This window comes from Notolepis coatsorum, assembly GCF_963971535.1.
Source record: "Notolepis coatsorum genome assembly, chromosome: 7".
In the NCBI taxonomy this organism is placed as follows: domain Eukaryota; kingdom Metazoa; phylum Chordata; class Actinopteri; order Aulopiformes; family Paralepididae; genus Notolepis; species Notolepis coatsorum.
Window position 1 is genome coordinate 143,278,879 of NC_140171.1, and position 23,137 is coordinate 143,302,015.

The 23,137-nt window shown below is 42.2% G+C and overlaps 1 protein-coding gene across 1 annotated transcript in view; it reads right to left on the reverse strand.

Annotated features, from left to right (window-relative positions):
* The window catches only part of man2b1 (mannosidase, alpha, class 2B, member 1), a 121,140-nt gene that overhangs the window by 87,268 nt on the left and 10,735 nt on the right, over positions 1 to 23,137 (reverse strand). Inside the window, exons 5-7 of the mRNA XM_084318130.1 lie at positions 6,634 to 6,766; positions 5,299 to 5,444; positions 3,927 to 4,126 (exon numbers count right to left, since the gene is read on the reverse strand). Of these exons, the coding sequence (XP_084174256.1) occupies positions 3,927 to 4,126; positions 5,299 to 5,444; positions 6,634 to 6,766 (479 nt within the window). The remainder of the gene's footprint in view (positions 1 to 3,926; positions 4,127 to 5,298; positions 5,445 to 6,633; positions 6,767 to 23,137) is intronic.

The window sequence follows — 23,137 nt, forward strand, 5'->3', positions numbered from 1 at the left end:
TTAAGCCCGGAGCCCTATTTTCTGAAAATCCGCCTAAAATACATACCTACGTAAATGGAATATTGCTCCACTTCTACAAGGTAGAAATATTGTGTCTATTACTAGGCTTGCTTAAATTGTGATGAAACAAAAAGGAGAATATGAATTATGATTTTTCTTTGCATCCTTGACGGTGAATAACACCATGCAAAAAATTACCAGACATGAGATCATGTGTACAAAAGATCTAAGGAAATTAATAAAGGGAAGATGACTAAACAGAAGGTTTTGTAGATACAGTACTGAATTCTCCCATCTGGACCATTATATTATATTGGATTATTATAGCCAATTCGCACATTTATGGATTGGGCCAAATCTTCTCTTTCAAATGGCAGAGTTCAATTTGGATTTAGTATCACCAGGCGTGCATGAAGAACAGAGAATGAAATCTACTGTATGTACAGTAGGTTCTTCATTCTTGCAAGAGCTCCGCCATTTTGAAACAGATTTCAAAATCGGATGGTTGCTAAATGCTCAAAATAGGGGAGACAAACTAACTGCACTCCAATATATGCCAATAACGTTCAGTTTTGTGGTATATAATCCAGAGTAATAAGAGAATAAAAAAAATTCATAAGCAAGTAATTTGTTTGAAGGGAGCTAGAAGCCTTTGGGAAGTGTAGTTTTGAAAAATTCCAACGCCCATTGAAAGCTCTGGATGTCCTCTTCTCAAAATGACTCAAATGACTACAATTCAGTGACGGTCGCTTTTTCAAAATGGCAGATTTTCACGATCACAACACCACATTTCAAAAACTAAAATCTCACTAATAACACTTTAACCTATTGGTAAACAAACATATTGATGAAAATATACATTATAACTGCCGTTGTGACATGGTTATGATGTTTATTCTTGAATATGTAAATAAAAATAAAAATCATTATGTCAGACAGTCAGGAGAGCTTGATTTATGACACAATGTCATTTTGGGACCAGTACCGGTCCCATCGGGTGGAAGAGGTTAAGTGATGAACTGCACTATGTGTGGTTGTTTTTAGAGATTTTAAATCCGTTTTATACTCGTGCTACAAGATTTTGGCCTGTGCTACAAAACTATCAACCTCTGTAGCACCAGTGCCATGTGCAAAAAAAGTTAACATACAGCCCTGATCGGACATCCTTAATGTTGACAGAGTCTGGCTATGGGGCGACAATAATGTGGTCAAGAGGCATGGTTTCTACCTTCAGCCTTTAATCGGCGTGGTTTATTATTTACATGGCAAGGCAACAGTACATGAGTTCTCCTCTCCGTGAGAGGCAGGTGGGAAAGAGATAGAGAGGGAGGAGACATCTCCTTAAATACTCTCCACCTGGTGGTAGCATTAGCAGCTCCACCTATAGCGCCCTCTAGTGGAAACAGTTATGTACAGTCAGTGGAAACAGTTGTGCACAGTTAGACAGTTACTTGCAATCCTACATAGAACCTCTAACTTTAACACCTAATTAGTACTTTAGTAGATTTGGATAGTCGACTTTGATTGGCCGAAATTTGCCGAAAATTTATAATTCCATTTGGGCCGTAATGTCTGAAGGAGTCGACTGAAGGCTCCTTGTCCTCTGCAAAAGCATGCAATTGGTCCACTGATGGATACATCTTGATATTTGTCTAGTCTAGTGTGTTCATTAGATGGGTGAAATCCTCTTTCAGTGCCTCTGTGCCCGTTTTCTTAGGCAGTTCGCCTCTGGTATGCGTGCCATTAGCGTTAGCCACGCTTCTAGGCCTCTTTGCTTTTGGAAAGAGAAATATTTTTTTGCATTATATAATAAAAAAAAAAAATTGCATTCGACTAAGAGGTTGGCAGTCGACTACGGCTCCTTTAGATCAATTAGTCGACTAATCGGGGTCAGACCTAGTACTTATATATAGGGATGCTCGATATTGGCTTTTTTACCGATACCGATATTGTCCAACTCTTAATTTCCGATACCGATATCAACCGATACCGATATATGCAGGGTTTCCCCCCCCAAAAAATTTAATAATTTCAGGTAATTAACATTACATATCTTTTGTTGTGGAATTAACACAACATTATGCATACTTTTGACAATAAATAAAATCAGAATTTGTTCTTACTTGCCTGGGTAAATAAAGGTTATAGAAATGTAAAAAAAAATATATATATATATATATATATTTTTTTTTAAAACCGATAAATATTTTCCGATATCACATTTTAATGCCGATATCGGCCGATAATATCGGTAGGCCGATAATATCGGACATCCCTACTTATATACCATGTCGTCTTTACTACTAGGCCTAGTGGTGGGCAGGGTAATTACATCTTGTGGCATTCCATTTAGTTCCATAGTGCCTGAGCAGATTAAAACAATTCCATTAAAAAAAAAAAAAGTAGCTGAATCAATTTCACAACGTTGTTAATCAGAATCAAAGGTCACATACAGTTTTCACATACAAGGAATTTACTTTGGACGTTGTCGGTGCGACATTAGCGGACAGACATTAACGGACAGATAATACAATAAAGAGGTGGAGTAAAATAAAATGAAATATGAGGCAAGTTAAGCACAATAGAATAATATAATTATGAAATAAAATATAGGCCAGGGCTGTACAACTGTAAATAAGAGGTTGAATAAAATTAGATGGGATCAAAACTAAATTAAATATAGCACAATAGAATATAGTCAATGTTTTATCTGAATCTAAGCGATCCAAGCTGAAGATATATACCGTACTTTTCGGACTATAAGCCGCACCTTTTTCCCCCATTTTTCGACCCTGCGGCTTATATAACGGTGCGGCTTATATGTGACTCGACATGACCAAACCCGAAAATGTAAAAATCAAAATATTGCTTTTTTTGACTGCATTGACATTTTATTTATCTGTTCCCTTATTTGCTAAACTTAATACAACTTGTAAATGAGTTAATTCTTGTTATTTGTCCGACAGTATTGTATCCCAATGCTAATTACATATGGTAATTAAACATTAAAACACCTGCGGCTTATAGTCCAGTGCGGCTTATATATGTACACATCATTCAATTTAGCTGCTGCGGCTTATATTCAGGTGCGGCTTATAGTGCGAAAAGTACGGTATATATATATATAGAAAAATATATTCAAGTCATAGTCTGCCATCAGTTGAATTTCACTGAAGAAGTTATCTTAAACAATGCTGGACATCTTCTAACTATAAAGGAAGGGATCTCTGTCTGCATGTGTGCGTGTCTTTGGCATGCATATCTTTAATCCGATTGAGTTCACAGTTACTGTGACTTGACTTCATGCTTGGCATGTGTATTCCTGAGGACCCAAGGGAGTGCAGTGTTGAATTTGGTGCCATTTGACCAGATGGTGGCGCTCTAACAACATAAACAAAACAAAAATGTGTCCGGGATTCTGTGGGTCTAGACAAATCTATCCATGTATGCCATGGCCATTTGCACTGTATCAACAAACTTTACATAATATATCTCGAGAAACGTTCCTCTGATCGACTTGGCATGTGTTTCAGGTCTGAGGTTTCATATTTTGAATATGCCTTAGCATATTCAGCAGTATGAACATTTACATTTTTATATTATATATACATGTATTGGATTGTATATAGATACAGCGTTTATACATATCATTAACAATAGAATAAAATTACATAATTTGTGATAGTTAAAAAGGGGTAGGAATTTAAAAAAGTGTATACTTCTTCCTACTCCTTTTTCAAACAGGTTTTTATTATCTTTTGTATATGTCAACTGAGCAGATATCTTTGTGTTTATACTTGTTGGAAAATATAAATCTTTTCATTCATTCATTCATTCATTCATAGTTTGGGCAAACTCCTTTCCCCATAGGGTTGGGATGAGTGTTGTTCTAGCATAGTAGCCGACTCCACAGATGCATTTCCTACCAGGTGAGGTTGGCTCGGTGCAGTTCCTGGAGGTAGCAGGAGGGGGTGGAGTAGAGCACGTTGACCTTGGTGCCGTTTGCCTGTCGGCCGTTGACGTAGTGGATCAGCTTGTCCAGGTTCTTGTACCAGAGGTTGGCGTTCTCGTACTGGAAGTCTGAGCCCATGGTCATAATGATGTGGTTGGTCTTATACACCTTAGACTGAGGAGAGAGGAGGAGGAGGAGAGGGAATGGTTACAACAGGACCTTAGACTGAGGAGAGAGGAGGAGAGGGAACGGTTATGGAAGCAAATGAGTGACAGAAGTATTTGAATTTTATCAGACACCGAATTTATAGCATTGAAAATAATTATTTTCAATGCTATAAATTCAGTGTCTGATAAAATTCAAATACTTCTGTCACTCATTTGCTTCCATAAACGGTTGATGCAGCCCCACCTGGCAGGGAGTTGTAACTGCAAGGTTGTTTAGGCTTTTATTCCATTGTAATATCCTACTCAATGTCACCGGCACTGCAGATTTACCCTACTCTTGTGCATTACCGGCCAGATCCTCATAGGGGCACTGTATCGATAAGTCCTTTGCACAGACATTGCAAAATTTAATTAAAGTACTTTTAAGTAGTTTTCCAAGCACTATTTTTCATTTTCATGGATGTCACTCAAAGGATACAATTCACTTTTAAATGCCGTTTTTTTTTTAAAAGCATCTTCTTGGCCTGCTTGCCAGCTAGAGCATCACACGCGAAGAAATGAGGAAAAGCAGTTGGAGCGAGCGAGACAGCGACTAGTCAGATATTATTAAAACAGAACAAAAAATATTACGATTTCTTGATTCAGAACAATTTGATCATGGATGAACAAAACATTCAATGCGAATGGTTGATTTGAAGTTACATTTTTAGCACTTCAAGGACCTTGTGGGAATCCTGTTTGCATCACAATGACAATGGAGCGGTCCTTGGTCAATGGACCTAAAGAAGGTACTCTGCATAAAAAGACAATTACGTTAATCTACAGTTACGGGATATATGATGTATTTATATTAGGGCTGTCAGTTTCTCACGTTAATTAGATTAATTAATTACACAGCAAATTATCACGTTATGAAAATGAACAAAAAATGTATTATTATTATTATATATTTTCTTTATAATTTTTTATCTCCATAATAACGTAGAATACACATTTACAGATTTTTTTTTTTTTTTTTTTTTTATGTGGTCCATTTGCATGTTCTTGGTATCTGATTCTAGGGACATCTAGATCTCAGGGAATGTATTCCCAGTGTCAGAAATACTGTGTCTGTTACTAGGCTTGAGTAAATTGCAATGAACCAAATGAGAATATCAATTAATTTTCCATGTATCCAACCTGAGCGGTTGCGATGCCGAGGAACCTCATCACCACATCGTCAACGTTATAGTCCTCCAGGTCGGGGTCATCTCTGATCGGCGGGTCGTCACAGGACTGGTCCCAGCAGAAGCCCTCGGGGGGGTTGTACCCGTTGGGCAGGATACCTGTGGGTGGGCAGGGGAGGTCAAGGCCCAGCAAAGTATGAAAATATTAATACTCGAGGACAAATAGACTAAGACGATTTTGGAAAGTGTTCACATAGTATAACAGTGATGACTGAAGATTAGGGTTCAGGCTGTGGTTAATGACTGGAGGTCAGGGCTGTGGTTAATGACTGGAGGTCAGGGCTGTGGTTAATGACTGGAGGTCAGGGCTGTGGTTAATGACTGGAGGTCAGGGCTGTGGTTAATGACTGGAGGTCAGGGCTGTGGTTAATGACTGGAGGTCAGGGCTGTGGTTAATGACTGGAGGTCAGGGCTGTGGTTAAAGACTGGAGGTCAGGGCTGTGGTTAATGACTGGAGGTCAGGGCTGTGGTTAATGACTGGAGGTCAGGGTTAGGGCTGTGGTTAATGACTGGAGGTCAGGGCTGTGGTTAATGACTGGAGGTTAGGGCTGTGGTTAATGACTGGAGGTTAGGGTTCAGGCTGTGGTTAATGACTGGAGGTTAGGGTCAGGGCTGTGGTTAATGACTGAAGGTCAGGGCTGTGGTTAATGACTGGAGGTTAGGGTCAGGGCTGTGGTTAATGACTGAAGGTCAGGGCTGTGGTTAATGACTGGAGGTTAGGGCTGTGGTTAATGACTGGAGGTTAGGGTTCAGGCTGTGGTTAATGACTGGAGGTTAGGGTCAGGGCTGTGGTTAATGACTGAAGGTCAGGGCTGTGGTTAATGACTGGAGGTTAGGGTCAGGGCTGTGGTTAATGACTGAAGGTCAGGGCTGTGGTTAATGACTGGAGGTTAGGGCTGTGGTTAATGACTGGAGGTTAGGGTTTAGGCTGTGGTTAATGACTGAAGGTTAGGGTTTAGGCTGTGGTTAATGACTGGAGGTCAGGGCTGTGGTTAATGACTGGAGGTTAGGGTTCAGGCTGTGGTTAATGACTGGAGGTTAGGGTTCAGGCTGTGGTTAATGACTGGAGGTTAGGGTTAGGGCTGTGGTTAATGACTGGTCAGGGTTAGGGCTGTAGTTAATGACTGGAGGTCAGGGTTAGGGCTGTGGTTAATGACTGGAGGTCAGGGCTGTGGTTAATGACTGGAGGTCAGGGCTGTGGTTAATGACTGGAGGTCAGGGCTGTGGTTAATGACTGGAGGTCAGGGCTGTGGTTAATGACTGGAGGTCAGGGTTAGGGCTGTGGTACCAGTGAAGAGGTCAGCCAGGGGAGGCGTGAGGCTGTCGGAGGCTCTCCACAGCAGCTCCTGCTCCTTGTCCGCCATCCTGCGGTTCCGGTCCTGGTAGTCCAGGCGACCAAGGAAGAAGCCATCATAACCCATCTGGAACGAAACACAGGGTTCCCACAGACATTGCAAAATGAAATTAAAGGACTTTCAAGTACTTTTCTAAGCACTATTTTCCATTTAAAAAAAGGGCATTTAAAAGGATACATTCACTTTTAAATGCCGTTTTTTATTGAAAAGAAAATCGGATAAAATATTTATGACTTAAAACCCATTTAGACAGGGTCAATTTTCAGAAAATCATAACCCTGAAGGCATTTCGTGTTTATTTTTGGTACACAACATTTCTAGGGGTATTAAGGGGTGCTGAATCCAAATCTGCTGTATACCAAGCTCAAAAATGTCAAATAAGGCCTCAAAATTGAGAAATCCAACATGGCCGCCAGCGCCAGGCTGAAATATATTTAAGTGCATATCTTTTTGACTAAACAAGGTAGAAACATGAATGAAATGTGTTTTTATATGTTTGCATACATGAGGAATTTAAAATCATATCCTGATTTTAGATCAGTTGTGAAAATGTTGCTTGAAACTCATATTTATAGCAGAAACGGTGGTTGTTATTGATGCATAACTCATCAACCAAATAAGAAAGAAAAGCAGGATGATCCCAGGCCATGGATTTATTCATCAAACTATTTTCTCTTGATTTCTTTTTAATCAACATGCCATTTATGCAAATTAGATAGTCCTTAATATGCGTACAGTAGCTTAGGTACAGTCATTTATTGTCAGTCATCAATCGTATTCAGGCAGGTGTCGCAGGTGTCTTGCAGTTGCATGATTCATCCAATGCCACTTTTCCTGAATAGAATAGAATAGATTATAATAAAATAAAAAGATTTATTTTACCATATCAATATAAGTGAATGATTGAATTTGATTGATTGAATACTTTATTTTGACACAATCATAGGACACACATTTGAAAAACAAACAACAGTGTCAACACGCTGGTCAAAAATGGCTAAAACACAATAAAGCCAAGGCTTGTTTCCATTGTGGTCCATACATGGAACATAAAAGGCACAAAAACACAAATGGACATGTACACTAGACAGGACACCCTAAAAATAAGTACAATAACACCTAACCTGAAAACTCATACAGTCAACTAATGTTAAAAGAAAATCCGCAAACCCTTAAAAGCAAATCATGAGAGATCAAAGTCAAGTTATGATAAAAGAGATAAAAACCATATTAAGACCAATTTGAGTTGCTGCTGAGCCATGTTTTTAGGGCGGATTTAAATCCGAGAGGGGAGTTCAGGAGTTTTATGAATGTTGGCAGGGCATTCCACATTACAGTAGCGGAGGAAAAAATGCATCTTTCCCCATGCATGTCCTGACTCTCGGTGGGACCAGGTCCGTGGAACTTCCTCTTGGGGCGTGTTTGTGGACATCTCCTACTTTATTAAAATAATTTACTAGGTACTTGGGGACCGTTTCTTTCAGTAGCATTCTAACCAGTAGCATTTTAAACTGGTGTACCCTTTCCTCAACCCTAAGCCATCCCAGACTGCTAAAGTGGGCTGGCGTTAGGTGAGTCCTAAAGTGAAGTGAAGGTTGTGCAGGAGTCTCACTAGTTTGTTTTGGGAGGTCTGGAGCTTTGTCTTCATTTGTTTGGATATGTTGCTGTACCATGAAGTGCAAGCATAGTCAAAGTGACATTGGACGAGGGCAAGTGAACTCCCTGCAGGCTTTAGGCATGGGTGGCAGAGAGAGTAGCCGTGGCACTAGCCGTCCTTCCTTGTGTATCCACCCCATTTCATCAACAGGAGGAAGATCAGGGTGTGGCAGGTGAGCTTGGTTCTAGATGCTTGCTTGATAGTGTGAGCGCATGATGTGGAACTTCACTGCATCCGAGGTTGGTGGCAGAGTCTCTTGTGGACGGCCTTTGCAGAATAACTTGACTCTTGCTTTGTTGCACGTATTCACCTCAGGCACACCATAGATCTTGCAGATGAATCTCTCTGTTGATGTCACAAGATCTTCTGTGAAAGGGCCCTTCCCAAGGCCAGCAAGATCAGTGTGATGGTGCTCGAACACCTGCCAGGCTGTTTTCTTTCCGTGACCACTGAACTGGGACACACTGTCACATCCGGTGAGGGCATGGAAGGCAAGGATTGTGTCCAATTGATCATCAGATAGTAGCTTTCTAATGTCATGTACTGGAAAATATTTTGGATCCTTCGATGTCCCAGCTTTCATGTAGAGATGCGTACATCGGATTCTGTCATAGTGAGCCAAGAGTAGAGCAGCACATCTGTGACACGACGATTGTTTCCATTGGAGCCTGGATGCAGTGTAAAATCATCGTGTATCGTAGTGTATCAGCTTCCTCATGGTCAGCACTCAGAGGAGACTTTAAGATCTGGATCTGTTGACTTGACAGTTGTCGCTTCAGCAAACCCCCCTGATACTACAACTACAGTGTTCATCATCCGGGCTGTGTTCTATCAGGTGGTTTGAGAGTAGTTGAGCGAGATCTGATTTGTTGTCTTCAAGGGCCATGAAGCTCGACCAATCGGCAGGAAGTGGAACAGACTTGTTTTTGATTTCACGACGTACAGTACTGGTCTGTGGCGTTGTTTGCGTTTCACCCTTGTGCCTGTTTTGATGGATTGGTCATGGTATCTGTCAAAGACGACATCTACCCTCTGGTATTTTGCTCCCATCTTCAACACGGTGTCAGTCAACTTGTTGGCATAGACTACAAAGAGTGACACGTTCAGCCGAACGCACAATTGGAGGGGGGCTTCCCACCCTCCAGAACATTTACAACAAGCGGTGCAAGGGGAAGGCTAAGAGAATTATTAAGGACTCGAGCCACCCGAACAACTGCCTCTTTGAACTGCTGCGGTCAGGCAAGCGATACCGGAGTCTTAAGGCGAGCACAGAAAGACTCAGAAGCAGCTTCTATCCCCAGGCCATCAGGCTGCTAAACGAACAATAAACACTATGCAACAACCATCAAATGCACACACACCCACACACTCACTTAAACAAACAACACACTGCAGCACCCACTCTCCACACTTTAGATCACACAAACACACTTTATATTTATTGATAAAGGATTTGCACTACAACTCGTACACCTACTGTAAATTGTACCTAAATTGCACCTCATCCCATTTCTGCCTTGCACTATATAGTATTGTATATTAGTACACTGCACAGTATTGTATATTATATGGTAACTCAGTTCTCAAGTCTATTCTGCATCTAACATTGTACATATGTCTATACTGAACACTGACCTCATTTTTTTTACTTCTAATTTACATGCTATACTATGTTATTTTATTTCATACTTATCTTGTCTTGCACAGTCTCTGGAGCGTAACAGTAAGACGCATTTTGTATAAAAGTATTCTGTACTTCTGTATGACAACTATTAAAGAAACTTGAAACTTGAAACATAGTCACCAAATGTTATAGTGTCAGGTGGCTTTCCGAGTGCCATTACCAGAGCTTGGCCATCAATGACCAGGCAGCTGGGTCCCTGAAGGGTAAGATCTGCAGGGGTTTTAACTTGTTTCCTCAGTATATTTGCTAACACAGACTTGTTGGTGGAATGTAGACTACCGTTAGTTGTGGCCAGAGATGGCGGGATGGGCATGAGCTCATGCTGGAGGATATTGTCAAGGTTTACCTTACAACCTGCTCTGTAAGCTGTGATGAGCCTTTGTAGAATCTGCAAAGGATCCATCACAGCAAATCTTTTTGAAAATAATAATACCTGGGAAATTATTCATAGTTACAATAATTTTCTCACTATCTATATCACTAGTCTATATGATATATAAATCTGAATATGGCATCGGATCCTCCATGTAGGAAAACTTACAAAAGCACATTTAATTCAAGTTTGTACCTTGTGTAGTCACACTTAACTCATTAAGCCCCACCATTTATTTTTTGAAAATTCGCCTAAAACAGCATGCTTACATTAAAATGCTTATATATCCAGATTTATTAGAGCTACTTGCATAACCTTGGTACCTGAATAAAGCTAAGACTTGGGGGATTCTAATGTTGGTGTCCAACACTGTACAGTTATTACCAAATTGCTGTAGTATTCCTGCAAACACTGAAGAAATTTCTTTTTTTTATATCCTCGCCTATACAAAGATTACAGTTAGTCAAAATCACCATGTTACTCATGGTTGCACCCCAGCTATATTCCTACTTTCTCCCTCCATAGGTGCAGATGTTCTGTGCAAAGTTTCATGTCAGTAGAATAAAATATTTGGGTTTAGCACCTGTTTTAGTGGAGAGAGAGCCTGGTGCTGGCGGCCATGTTGGATTTCTCAATTTTGAGGCCTTATTTGAATTTTTTGAGCTTGGTATACAGCAGATTTGGATTCAGCACCCCTTAATACCCCTAGAAATGTTGTGTACCAAAAATAAACACGAAATGCCTTCAGCACTTTATACAAGCACATTTTCTGAAATTCTGCCTAGTCTATTTCCGACAATTACAGTTACACTTTATTAAAAAAATTATATTTCTTGATTCAGAAAAATGTTATCATTTTATCAGGAGGCTGCGCAGTGGTGTAGTGGTTAACACTGTCGCCTCACAGCAAGAAGGTCCAGGGTTCGATTCCCGGGACCAGGTTTCCACGATGCCAGGTACCCAGGTGGGGGATCTCCCAGGCCTTTCTGTGTGGAGTTTGCATGTTCTCCCCCCCCCCGATAAGAGAAACCCAATGGAAAAACATGCAAAACGGATCGCTGACGCTGTCTCGTCCCTGACGAAGACGGGCAGGAGCACTTGGATTGGTCCCCGGGCGCGGTACCTTGCAGACGCCCTGTCTGCTCCCGGCTGCCCTTGCACGCCAATATGCTTTGGCCAGTGAATACAACAGTCACTTGCTCGTCATTACTAACCATGGGAATGTTCACCATGAAGCACTGGTTATTGACGAACGGTTTGTTATAGATGTATCAGAAATTTCAAAAGGTACACAGTTGCACAAGGGTTTCACACAAAAAAGCGGGATGGTTTGAAAGCTCGGCGTTGCCAATAAACATTTTAAATAATTTTTATAAATGAGTAAAAACCACTGAGGTAGCGTCGCGTCAAAATGGCTTACTCTTTTTCTTCCGCATTGTGACATGCCGGAGCGCTGTGATTGGCTTCTCTTATTCTGCTTTGTCACATGCCTGGTGCGCCCAGCAATCACAGCGCTCCGGCATGTCACAATGCGGAAGAAAAAGAGTAAGCCATTTTGACGCAACGCTACCTCAGTGATTTTTAGGTCTGCCCTGTCTACACACACCCTAATATTCTATGGCTACGGCTAACTCAGAGCTTTAAGCTCTGCTCCTGGAATGTTCGAGGTCTTCAGAAACTAGCGAAAAGGAAGGCGATTCTGACCTTTTAAAAAAAAAAGGGAGAATGTTTCTATTGCTTTATTACAAGAAACCTATATGGGACCCAACGACACCGCTAAACTCCAAAAGAGTTGGGTGGGACAGGTCTTCGCCACAAACTATTCTACATTTAGTAGGGGAGTGGCCATACTGATCAATAACAATCTCCCCTTTAGACTCATAACTTCCTCTTTAGATAGCCAAGGTCGCTATGTGATTATCAAAGGGGTTCTTAAGGGTAAAGAAATGACATTTATGAATGTATACTGTCCCCCAGGCTACTCCCCTGACTTTCTATCCAAAGTCTTTACTGAATTGAATGGCCTGGCCTCTGAGAATGCTTTTGTGGGCGGAGACTTTAACTGTCACCTTATACCGTCTCTTGACAAACTCACAACCAGTTTGGCTCCCCCCTCTAGGCAAGCAAAGATGCTCTCCTCCCTATGTACAGACATCGGATTCTCAGATGTCTGGAGAACCCTTTGCCCATCCGAACTGAAGGCGTGTATGCCTTCTACAACGCTGTTCCAGTTCCGCGTTGCCGTTTTGCGCTCCGATTGGCAGAGCGCGCACATGCGCATGAGCCGCGACAAGCCCCTCCGCCGTGCTGCGATAAGGCTTTCGCCAGCCGGGAGAGTAGGCGCCGCGAGCGGCATCGCTGCGCTCATCAACGCCCCTCCGTGCTCCGGCTTTCAACAGCGGGGAGAGTATTATGGGGCTTATGCCGCAAAGCAGTAACAGTAACACAACAGTGAACACATAGTTAAGTACGACTGACAGATGCGTTGCAACTATGTTCACTGTTGTGGTCTGCTTCTCAGCATAAGCCCCATAATAAGACAGTCTCTGGCTTCGTCCAGCGGACACCATGGCGAGCTCAGCGATGCCGCTCGCAGCAGCATACTCTCCCCGGCGGCGGCGATGAAGCCTGAGTTGCGCGATTTTTTATTGGTTTGTCATGACAAACCAATTACATAATCCAACATATGTGTAAAGAAACAACATATTCCAGTTAATGGTATATTTTTTTTAATGATTGCTTACGGTATAAATTAGGTTAACTGGAGCTTAGTATTGCTAATCAGAGCGCAAAACGGCAACGCGGAACTGGAACAGCGTTGTAGAAGGCATCCACGCGAACTGAAGTTCACCTTTTTTAGCGGCCCACATAAGAGCAACAGTAGAATAGACTATTTCTTCATCCCTTCCTCTAAGCTCTTTCTAGTATCGTCCTGCACAATCGGAAGTATTGTTTTATCGGATCACGCCCCTATATATCTGGTCTACTCCTTGTCAGAAGAGAGGGCGCTGTCGAGACGTTGGCGTCTTAACCCATACCTCCTCAAGGATGATAGGTCTCCTATTTCGATCGGAATTAAAAATGTTCTACTCAATTAACTCACATTCTACGGATAACCAGTCTCTGCTCTGGGAAACATCCAATGTCTTTTCTCGCAGACTGATTATGTCTTACGTATCATCCCAGAAACTCAAGAAAAATGAACAATGCAAACTTCTTGAATCCAAACTAGCCGACCTTGAGAATCAACATGTTTCAAACCGAATACTCTTAAATTTGCCAGACAGAATGTACGAACACGGTGACAAGCCTGGCAGGTGCCTAGCTAACTTGGCAAAAAAGAGGGCTGACACCCAAGTAATAGCCTCAATCTCGGACTCAAACGGGGTCAGGTCCTTTGACACCAAAACTATTAATAAAGAGTTTGCCTCTTTCTATGCCCAACTCTATAGGACTGAACGACCCGATGGTGCTCTCTCTGACATGCAAGCTTTTTTCGCTGACTTGGTATCGAAAGATCAGAACTTGCTCCTTAACGCCCCAATTACGAAGGAAGAAGCTCTGTGCACCCTTAAGGGTATGCCATCTGGTAAGGCTCCGGGCCCGGACGGTTTCGGATGCGAATTCTATAAGGAATTCGGTCATATTCTCCCGGGCCCGGACGGTTTCGGATGCGAATTCTATGAGGAATTCGGTCATATTCTCTTGGATCCCCTGCTGGCAATGCTTAATCATTCCTCTGAGGTTGGGATATTACCCCAGTCCCTACGGGAGGCTAATATTTGCCTTCTCCTTAAAAAGGGTAAATGCCCTGAAAAGTGCGCCTCCTATAGCCCTACTTAATTCGGACCAAAAATTGCTCTCCAAGATCCTGTCCATGCGCCTAGAAAAAGTGCTCCCTTTCATTATTAACGAAGATCAGACTGGTTTTAGGGTAGGAACTCTACCGACAACATGAGACGGCTCCTTAATATCATCCAAATTACTCGTGAGATAGACCATCCCGCGGTGGTTCTGTTTCTCGACGCGGAGAAGGCATTAGACCGTGTAGAATGGCCATATTTGTTTCTAACCCTCGCTGAATTTGGCCTAGGAAACACTTTTATTGACTGGGTCATGGTTCTTTACAACTCACGGATGACGGCGGTTCTGACTAACTGGCTTAGGTCTAACAACTTTCCTCTACAACGGGGGAACCCCCAGGGGGACCCTCTTAGCCCTTTACTATTTGACATGGCCATAGAACCACTTGCTCAGGCCATTAGGCAGTCGGCCGCGGTCTGAGGTATTAGGGTGGGCGAGAGGGAGCACAAAATCACTCTTTACACGGACGACGTACTGATCTTTATATCTAAACCCGACTCTTCCATTCCATGTCTAACCCGCATGATTTCCACATTTGGAACCTTCTCTGGGTACAAAATTAACTTTTCCAAATCCGAAGCAATGCCACTTGGGACACTTCAATCCATCCCGATTCTGCCCGAGCCCTTCCCATTTCGCTGGTCGCCCTCCGGCTTTCCAACTTTCCCTTCTTTTAGACACCATAAGGGCAGACTTAGTTAGATGGGCCCGTTTACCAATCTCCTGGCTGGGTAGGATAGCCCTAGTCAAAATGAACGTACTCCCCAGACTATTATACCCTCTCCAAATGATTCCAGTGCTGCTGACAAACAAGGTTATCAAGGTGCTAGAAAGCTGGCTAAGCTCATTCATTTGGAATGGGAAGAAACCGCGTGTGAAAATGGCCAAATTACAGATGGATGGTGAAGATGGGGGTCTAGACCTACCTAATATAAGACATTACCAACTAGCAGCACACCTTAGGGTACTTGTGGGTTGGTTCAGATCAGACCCACTATCAATCTGGCTAGACATTGAATCCTCGCAATCTAAGTCCCCCCCTGTGGAACCTACTATTTATCAAAGACTTTAAGTCTGTTAGGAAAATATGCTCTAACCCCATCACACTATGCTCCGTCAAGGCCTGGAAGACTGTCCGTAAAGTGGAGGGCCGAGCTAAGCTGACCTCTCCTCTTACCCCGATCGTAGGCAATCCTGACTTTAAGCCAGACCAAATTGGCGGCGGCTTCAAGACCTGGCATACGCAGGGCATAACTGATCTTGGCCACTTGTTTGATGGCCAGACCCTAATGTCCTTTCTACAGCAGCGGTATGGCCTATTGAAAACGGAATTTTTTAAATACTTACAAATTAGGCAGTTTATCACCAAGGACACCTCACTGTTAATTAACAGTTCCACCTCGCAGGTGGAGAAAGCCCTCTCCTTGCAGATTCCTAAAAAACAAATATCTATCTTCTATAGTACTCTAAACCTTAATTCATCTTTATCTTCCCTGGTCACTAAACAGTCCTGGGAAAAAGACTTGGACATAGATATCACGGACGAGGACTGGCAGGATGCATGGACCTACGCAAAAAAAATCTGTTTGCAACCGCACCAAGTCTATCCAAGTTAGAATCTTACACCGCATTCATATTACCCCTGCCCTTAAGAGTAAAATGGATCCCAATGCATCCCCACTCTGCTTTAAATGCAAGATAGAGATTGGAAACCACATCCACTGCTTTTGGTCCTGTGTAAAGCTCCAGAGCTATTGGTTCGACATCGTAGAGGAACTATCGGATATATTCCAGACCCCCATCGAACTGGATCCCCTCTGCCTCTTACTAGACCTCCCAGATATTCATATTGCCAATTTCAAATATAGGAGACTGTTCAATTTGTTGACATTTGCTGCTAGGAAAAACATTCTGTTGTTCTGGATCAAGGACGAGGTCCCATCAAAGAGGTCATGGCACAACATTATTATAGACTGTATTCCCTGTGAATACATCACGTGTATGCTGCACTCCAAGTTGGACACTTTTTATGAAATATGGGACCCATATCTATCTCATATTGGACCTGCGCTATCCACCACTGTACTCACCGGATTTCCCCATTACTCTTAGCCTCCCTAGAGATCACTAATGTCTTGTGTGGGTCGTTGCAGAGGGTATCATAATGTACTTAGAAGTACATGCCTGTTCGCACACACACACGAAACACATCCACTCACATATAAAACATGCACACATAAACACACATAAAAAATAAACACACACTCCACAGTTTATCAGTACACTGGGTGCTATTGTGGACCAGGAGTCGACTCCCTAACCGCCACTTCTGCTGTATATACAGTACAACATGTGAATATTTGAGCCATGTCTTTGTTGTTTGTCTTTTGTCATGTCTGATAATGTACTTTTATAGTTTATATTATGTCTTTATTATTTTCACTATCATTTCTGTTATTATTGTTAGTGTTATTGTTGTCAGTGTCTCTATTATTATTACCGTAAATCTATTGTATTGTGATGTCTTGTTCTATGTATGTTTTGAAAAAGTGAAAATAAAAACATTTACAAAAAAAAAAAAAAAAACATTCCCATGGTTAGTAATGACGAGCAAGTGACTGTTGTATTCACTGGCCAAAGCATATTGGCGTGCATCAACGTCACGAAAGGGGCCCAGAGAAAGACAATGCACATGTGTGTAGTCCTGTGTGTGTGCCGCCCATTGCATGTCCCATGTCATTGCATGCCGAATAAAGACGTCTCTAAAGAGGTCCTGCATTATTATTATTATTATATGATGGATGAACAAAACGTTCAATGCAAATGGTCGATTTGAATTTCAATTACTTTTTAAGCACCTTGTAAAAAAAATTCTGTTTAAGGAATTCCAGGCCTAGACCAAATCAAGCACTTTAAGCACCTCAAGGACCTTGTGCGAACCCTGAAAACACATGTCCGTTTACAGACCTAGCATCTCTGCAAAAATCTATCTGAATGTAGTTTGACAGAGTGATTGTTATCTTACATTACATTATGGAATATTGGCATCCTTCGACCATGAAGGGTAACTGCACAGTGTATAAAAATGGCTGATTCTTTGGGCTGATTAGAGGAAATGGCAGCAAAGAATATATATATATTTCTGAACCCGACTGTGCTATGGCACACAATGAAGTAATGAATAACAATTATAGCGAAATCAGCATTTATCAAGACGGCAGAACAGGAGACTGAAGAATCTGGAAAGTGAATTTAAGCAACTAGAATCAAGAGAACCCAAGATAAAACAAGAACTAAAGAAAACAAAAGAATAAAATGTATTAAATATATAATAAATACAAAAAAATATTCCTTAAGCAGAGATGCTATGAATTGGCTGGAAAATCAGTCAACCTTTTAGCCTATAGACCAAGAAAACAACAAACTGAGAACACCATAAGAAAAATCCCAGAACTAAATTAAAATCAGGAAAAATGGGAGGATATCCAAAGCCGTTTCGAGACAATACTATAAGAACCTAATATTCACAACGAAAATATAGATAAGACACACGGATGGAAAAATGTCTTAATCCCTCCCATTACCAAAGGTAACTGGGGATCAAAACACAAAGCTAATTAGCCCAGTCACACAAGAGATAAATTCAGCCATTAGGAAGATTGAAGGCTGGGAAGTCCCTCTCTGCACTAACCGGTTCTCCTCAGAATGGTACAAATCATTTAGAGAAACATTGGGCCTCATTCACCAATACTCAGTTATATATTTTTTCTTAACCGTCTGTTAAGAGAAAAATAAGAAAAGCCACCGCCGCATTCATCAACCCATTCTTAACGTCTCTCTCAAATCCATTCAGAGACAACGGAATGCAGTGCGGGTCAAAGTCAGTTGTTTATTTATTTTTACTGTTTGCATACGAGGTGGTCAGCAAATGTTCTTGATAACAATCTAGTGGTCCGCATAAACAAGAAGTCTAGACTGATCTAGACGATCTCTAGTCTAAGAGCCAGTCCACACGAACGTGGGATTTTATGTAACCGTGATTTAATGTTTGCGGTTGCACTGTTCGTCCACACGCAACCGGGTTTTTGGAACACTGCAACCGTGATTATTTGAAACCGGAGTCCAGGGTGAAGTTTTGGGCGAATCCCGGTTTCAGTGGTTGCGTGTGGACATAGTAACAGAGATTATTTCCAGTGTTTACGGCAGAGCTGTCGCAATTATTTCCCATGTTTACGGCAGCCTGTCGCAAACAATAACAACCGAACATGTGGTAGAGAGATTAGAGCAGAGCCAGCTATCTTCTACGGCTGCAAGGTTAACAGGGAGGTTACGTGATTGTTTAGATTAACTAAAATGGAAGTGAGGAAGTTGCCGGTACTGATTGGTATGCTGTCGGCTGTTTATGGATGTCATGTTCAGTTGAACGGAGGCGCTTGGACGAGCATCGAAGAAGGCTACCGCTCCTGTTCGCTACCCCAAATACAACCACACGAAGACATCGGCGACGCGCTCGCCAGCGGAGGTTCTGGTATTAACGCTAAACCCTTCTGATTGGTTGAAATGGCCTTCATGTTTGAACTTACATCGCCACCTATTGCTTTGGCATTGTACTACATGTATATTACATCACTCAGTAGCGGATTTTACAGTTGCGAGAGTATGCGGTTATTTTTTTAAACCACGTGTGTACGGAGGATTTTTTTTTTAAAGCTCAGTGTCAAAAATACCTGTGATCATGTGGACTGGGCCTAAATATGCGTACGGCCTGGGCAGCCAGAGCATCCAACTGTTCTAACAGCAATATATAATCAATTTCAGGAGCAGAACGCACACAATAAGTTATAATAATTATTATTATTAAAAGGTTCTGGGTTTTTAAAGTCGTATTTGGGGGCAATTGGCCAATGGTAGGCATTTTATTTTTATATCTGGGTAAGAGTTTTTTATATGGGTAAGAGTGCTCTCGACCACTCTTAGAATTTGGTCTTGCCCAAGAGAAAAGCGAAAATAAGAAATCATTGCTGAATCCCAGTTAACAAAATAAGAATAAATGCTAGTTAATTAAGAACAAAATACGAGGAAATCTGTTCTTATATGGCTTCGTGAATGAGGCCCAATGGTAGGGCTGGACGGTATGGTCTAAAATGTATATCACGGTGGGGCGGCTAGGTGGTGTAGTGGGCAAGGCGCTCGGCACCAATGCAGGAGACGCTGGGTTCGAGCCCAGCTCTCCACATTGCTATCAGCTTGGCTGGTCGTTCATACTAACACAATTGGCAGTGTTAGGGGTGGGAAAGCTGATGGGTGGGGATCGGACGTTGTGGACAGCGACTCCTACAGGTTGGTTGGTGCGCCTGCGCAGCAGAATCAGGAAGCGACGGGGGCGGCGTGTCCCTCCCACGCAGACCCCCGCCGCTGACAGATTGCGCTGTGCAGGTGAAAAGATGCGACGGCTGCTTCCTCGAGTACCGGAGGGGACACGTGATGCAAGGCTTCGTCCACATTGCAGCCGGCTTGTGGGAGGCATGGCCTAACAGCGTTCGAGACAGGGGAGGGTAGAATTGGACGATACGAAATTGGGATGGGAGAAAAATAGAAAAATGGGAGAAAAAGTAGATAAAAAAAATTATATCACGTTATAATTTGAAGCATAGATGGTAGAGTTGAACATACAACATTGATGAGAACAATGGAAGAATTCAAAATACCAGTTTCTGACCGAAGAATAATTTCCAACTTATACTGGAGGCAGAAGGCTAATGTTAGAATAGGAAAGGAGAAATCAAGAGACTTCCCGGTGGAGAAGGGTGTAAGACAAGGATGCATCTTGTCCCCTGTACTCTTTAATATGTACAGTGAATCACTGATGAAAAAAGGTCTGAGAGGAGGGAAAGGAGTAAAACTTGGCGAAGAGAACATCACCAATATAAGATACGCGGATGACACTGCTATAGTCTGTAACTGTCAAGAAGATCTACAGGACATGATGAATAAGCTGAATGTCGAATGCAAAAACTATGGAATGTCGCTAAACACAAAGAAAACTAAAGTAATGATCATTGAAAAAACACCAGGAACTGTTTGTAAAATACAGGTGGATGGAGAAAAACTTGAACAAGTGAAGGAGTACATGTACCTTGGAAGCTGGATCAGTGAAGGTGGAAGAGCTAACATGGACATTAAGAGAAGAACCGGAAGGGCGGTTAGGTGGTCGAGCGGAGATTGCGTTCGTCACCAGCCCCGGAGCTGTGAGCTTGATTCGCCTGTTCGAATCCAGCTCACAGCTCCGGGGTTGTCACCAGCTTGGCTGGCCGTCTGCACTGATACAATTGGCTGTATCAGAGGGTGGGAGAAGCTGGCGGGGTGGGTCCGGGTCGTTGTAAACAGCGACTCCTACAGTTCGGTCGGGGCGCCTGCTAAGCGCGGATTGGACGTGAGGGGGATAGTGTGGTCCTCCCACACGCTACGCCCTCTCAATGAGAATCCGCGCTGCCAGGTGAAAAGAAGCGGTGATTGGCTGGACGTGTGTCGGAGGAAGCACGTGGTAGCCTCCACTCTCCCAGATGATCTGACTGTGGGGGGTAAGTGCGCAGCGACCAGGAAGGGACTGGGAATTGGCATACGACTAACATTGGGGATGGGAGAAAATCGGAGGAAAATGGAGGGGGAAAAAGACCAATAAAAAAAAAAAAAAGAGAAGAACCGGAATTGCAAAGGGCGCATTCTGGAACCATAAAGAATTATTGAGAAGAAACATAAGTTGGAAAACGAAGACCAGGATTTTGGAAACGTATGTTATGTCAGTCTTTTCATACGGAGCAGAAGCATGGACGCTGAATGAAGAGGCAAAGAGGATAATAGACTCTTTTGAAATGTGGACACTGAGGAAGATGCTGAAGATAACATGGAAGGATAAGATCAAGAATGAGGAGGTACTGAGAAGAGCGGATATGCAAGGAGGACAGCTGCTGGAGAGGTTGAAAAAGAGAAAGATGGAGTTGTGCGGGCATGTTCTGAGAGGATCCAGCGGGGAGATGTTCAAGAAGGTGGTGATGGGGAAGGTGGATGGAAAGAGAGGAAGTGGAAGACCAAGAAGAGGCTGGGTAGACGACGTCTGTGATTGGAGTGGAGTGAGAGGCGGAGTCACGGAGTTGGAGAGAAGAAGTGGGGACAGATTGGGTTGGAGAGTGATAGGCAACCTTCGGAACGAAGAAGCCACCTAATGATGATGATGGTAACGGTATATATCACGGTATATTCATTTATCTTAATTTTTTTTTTTTTATTCTTCTGAAGGGGTAAACACTGGTATGGCAGCTATTACTATACTCTTGTATTACTAGGACATATTTCACATAGTACAGAGGTATTTTAAGAACATTTATTGTGCAAAACTGCAATAGAAAAATGCAAAACCTTTTCTCAAGTGTCTGCGGGCAGGTAACGCATATCTTGGATCCAGTGCTTTGACCATGTCTTTAAAGCCCTTTTGATCAACAGTTTGAAAAGGAATCATGTCCTTAGTTACACAAGTAAACAGTGACAGCGTTTGTTATGTAGGTCCTGTTGCAACTATTATATAGATATACATTTTCATTACAGACTCATAAAGTCAAATATAATACACAGTTAATTGGTGATAACGTTTTGTTTTATTTGTTTTATTTACTTTAATGACAATGAAAGTGCAATGCTGGGGAGGATTACAAGGGGAACGAAAACGACATCACAGAGGAAGAACCAAATGCATCACAAGAGGGCGAAGGGTAAAGGAGGAAAGAGGTTCAAGGAGGGTCTCTGAACCCATGTCACACACTTTTGACTTAGTTAGTATTTTCTGATTTTATTTTTCATTTTTTTTGGGCATTACAATTGTATTACATTTTTTGTACTTTATTATTTATGTCTGTTTAACAATGTTGTATTATGGGTTCCATTTTTGTGTAAGTGTTGTTTGTCTATAAATGTTAATAAAAATTTAAGTTTAAAAAAAAAAAGTGTAATGCTTGTTTGCCACCAAAAATAACACATGTCTTTCAGCACCACTCAAGAGTGGACAGCTCCTGCCAACGCAGTGTCTAAACACTGCAGCCGTGCTGAATTGCATATGACCGACTTGATTGCTGTATTGGAAACAGCCGTGATTATGTGGTGTGGCTCGTCAAGCACACAGAATGTAAAATTACTTTGAACTGAACTGAACTGAACGAAAAGAACTGAACTAGAAATTGTAACTAATAGAAAATAAAAGAAATTAAGATTTGATTCAAAAGAAAACCAACGACTGGACATTCCTGTTTTCATCTTTGTAACAGGTCCACCGCTGGCTTTTTTTTGTCGTCGTTAACTTAAAACATAAATAATAAAAATAATAAAATGATTCCGTTAAAGCTGCTGAGCTATACTATAGCTAATGTCCATCAATATCTTCCTTTTTAATGAAATAGGTTCAAGAATCAAATCAGGATTGTTAGTAGAGAGAGAGAGAGAGGGATGGGGAGACGGAGGGAGGGGGCTGCTAGAGTGGAGCTACCGTTAACACTTTGGCTGCCGGAAAACGCCTAAACACGTCATTCCCGGCCATGCTCAAGTTGCCGAAGACGCTTTACAGCGTCTTTAATATCAATATTTCAAAAATCTGGGATCGGATTCATATTTCCCCTCCGCTGGCCTGAGATCCACCAGGAGGACCCACTGAGCTCTCTGGCGGTTCAGGAGCGCCATCTGGTGGCCGATCGGCGCAAACGCTTAACAGGAAGTGCCGTAGAGGTTGTGCTGGTCGGCCGTATTACTTCCGGGCACTCGCTAATAGGTCCCGGGACTCGATCTCGACACACTACATAGCGATCGATTGCCAAT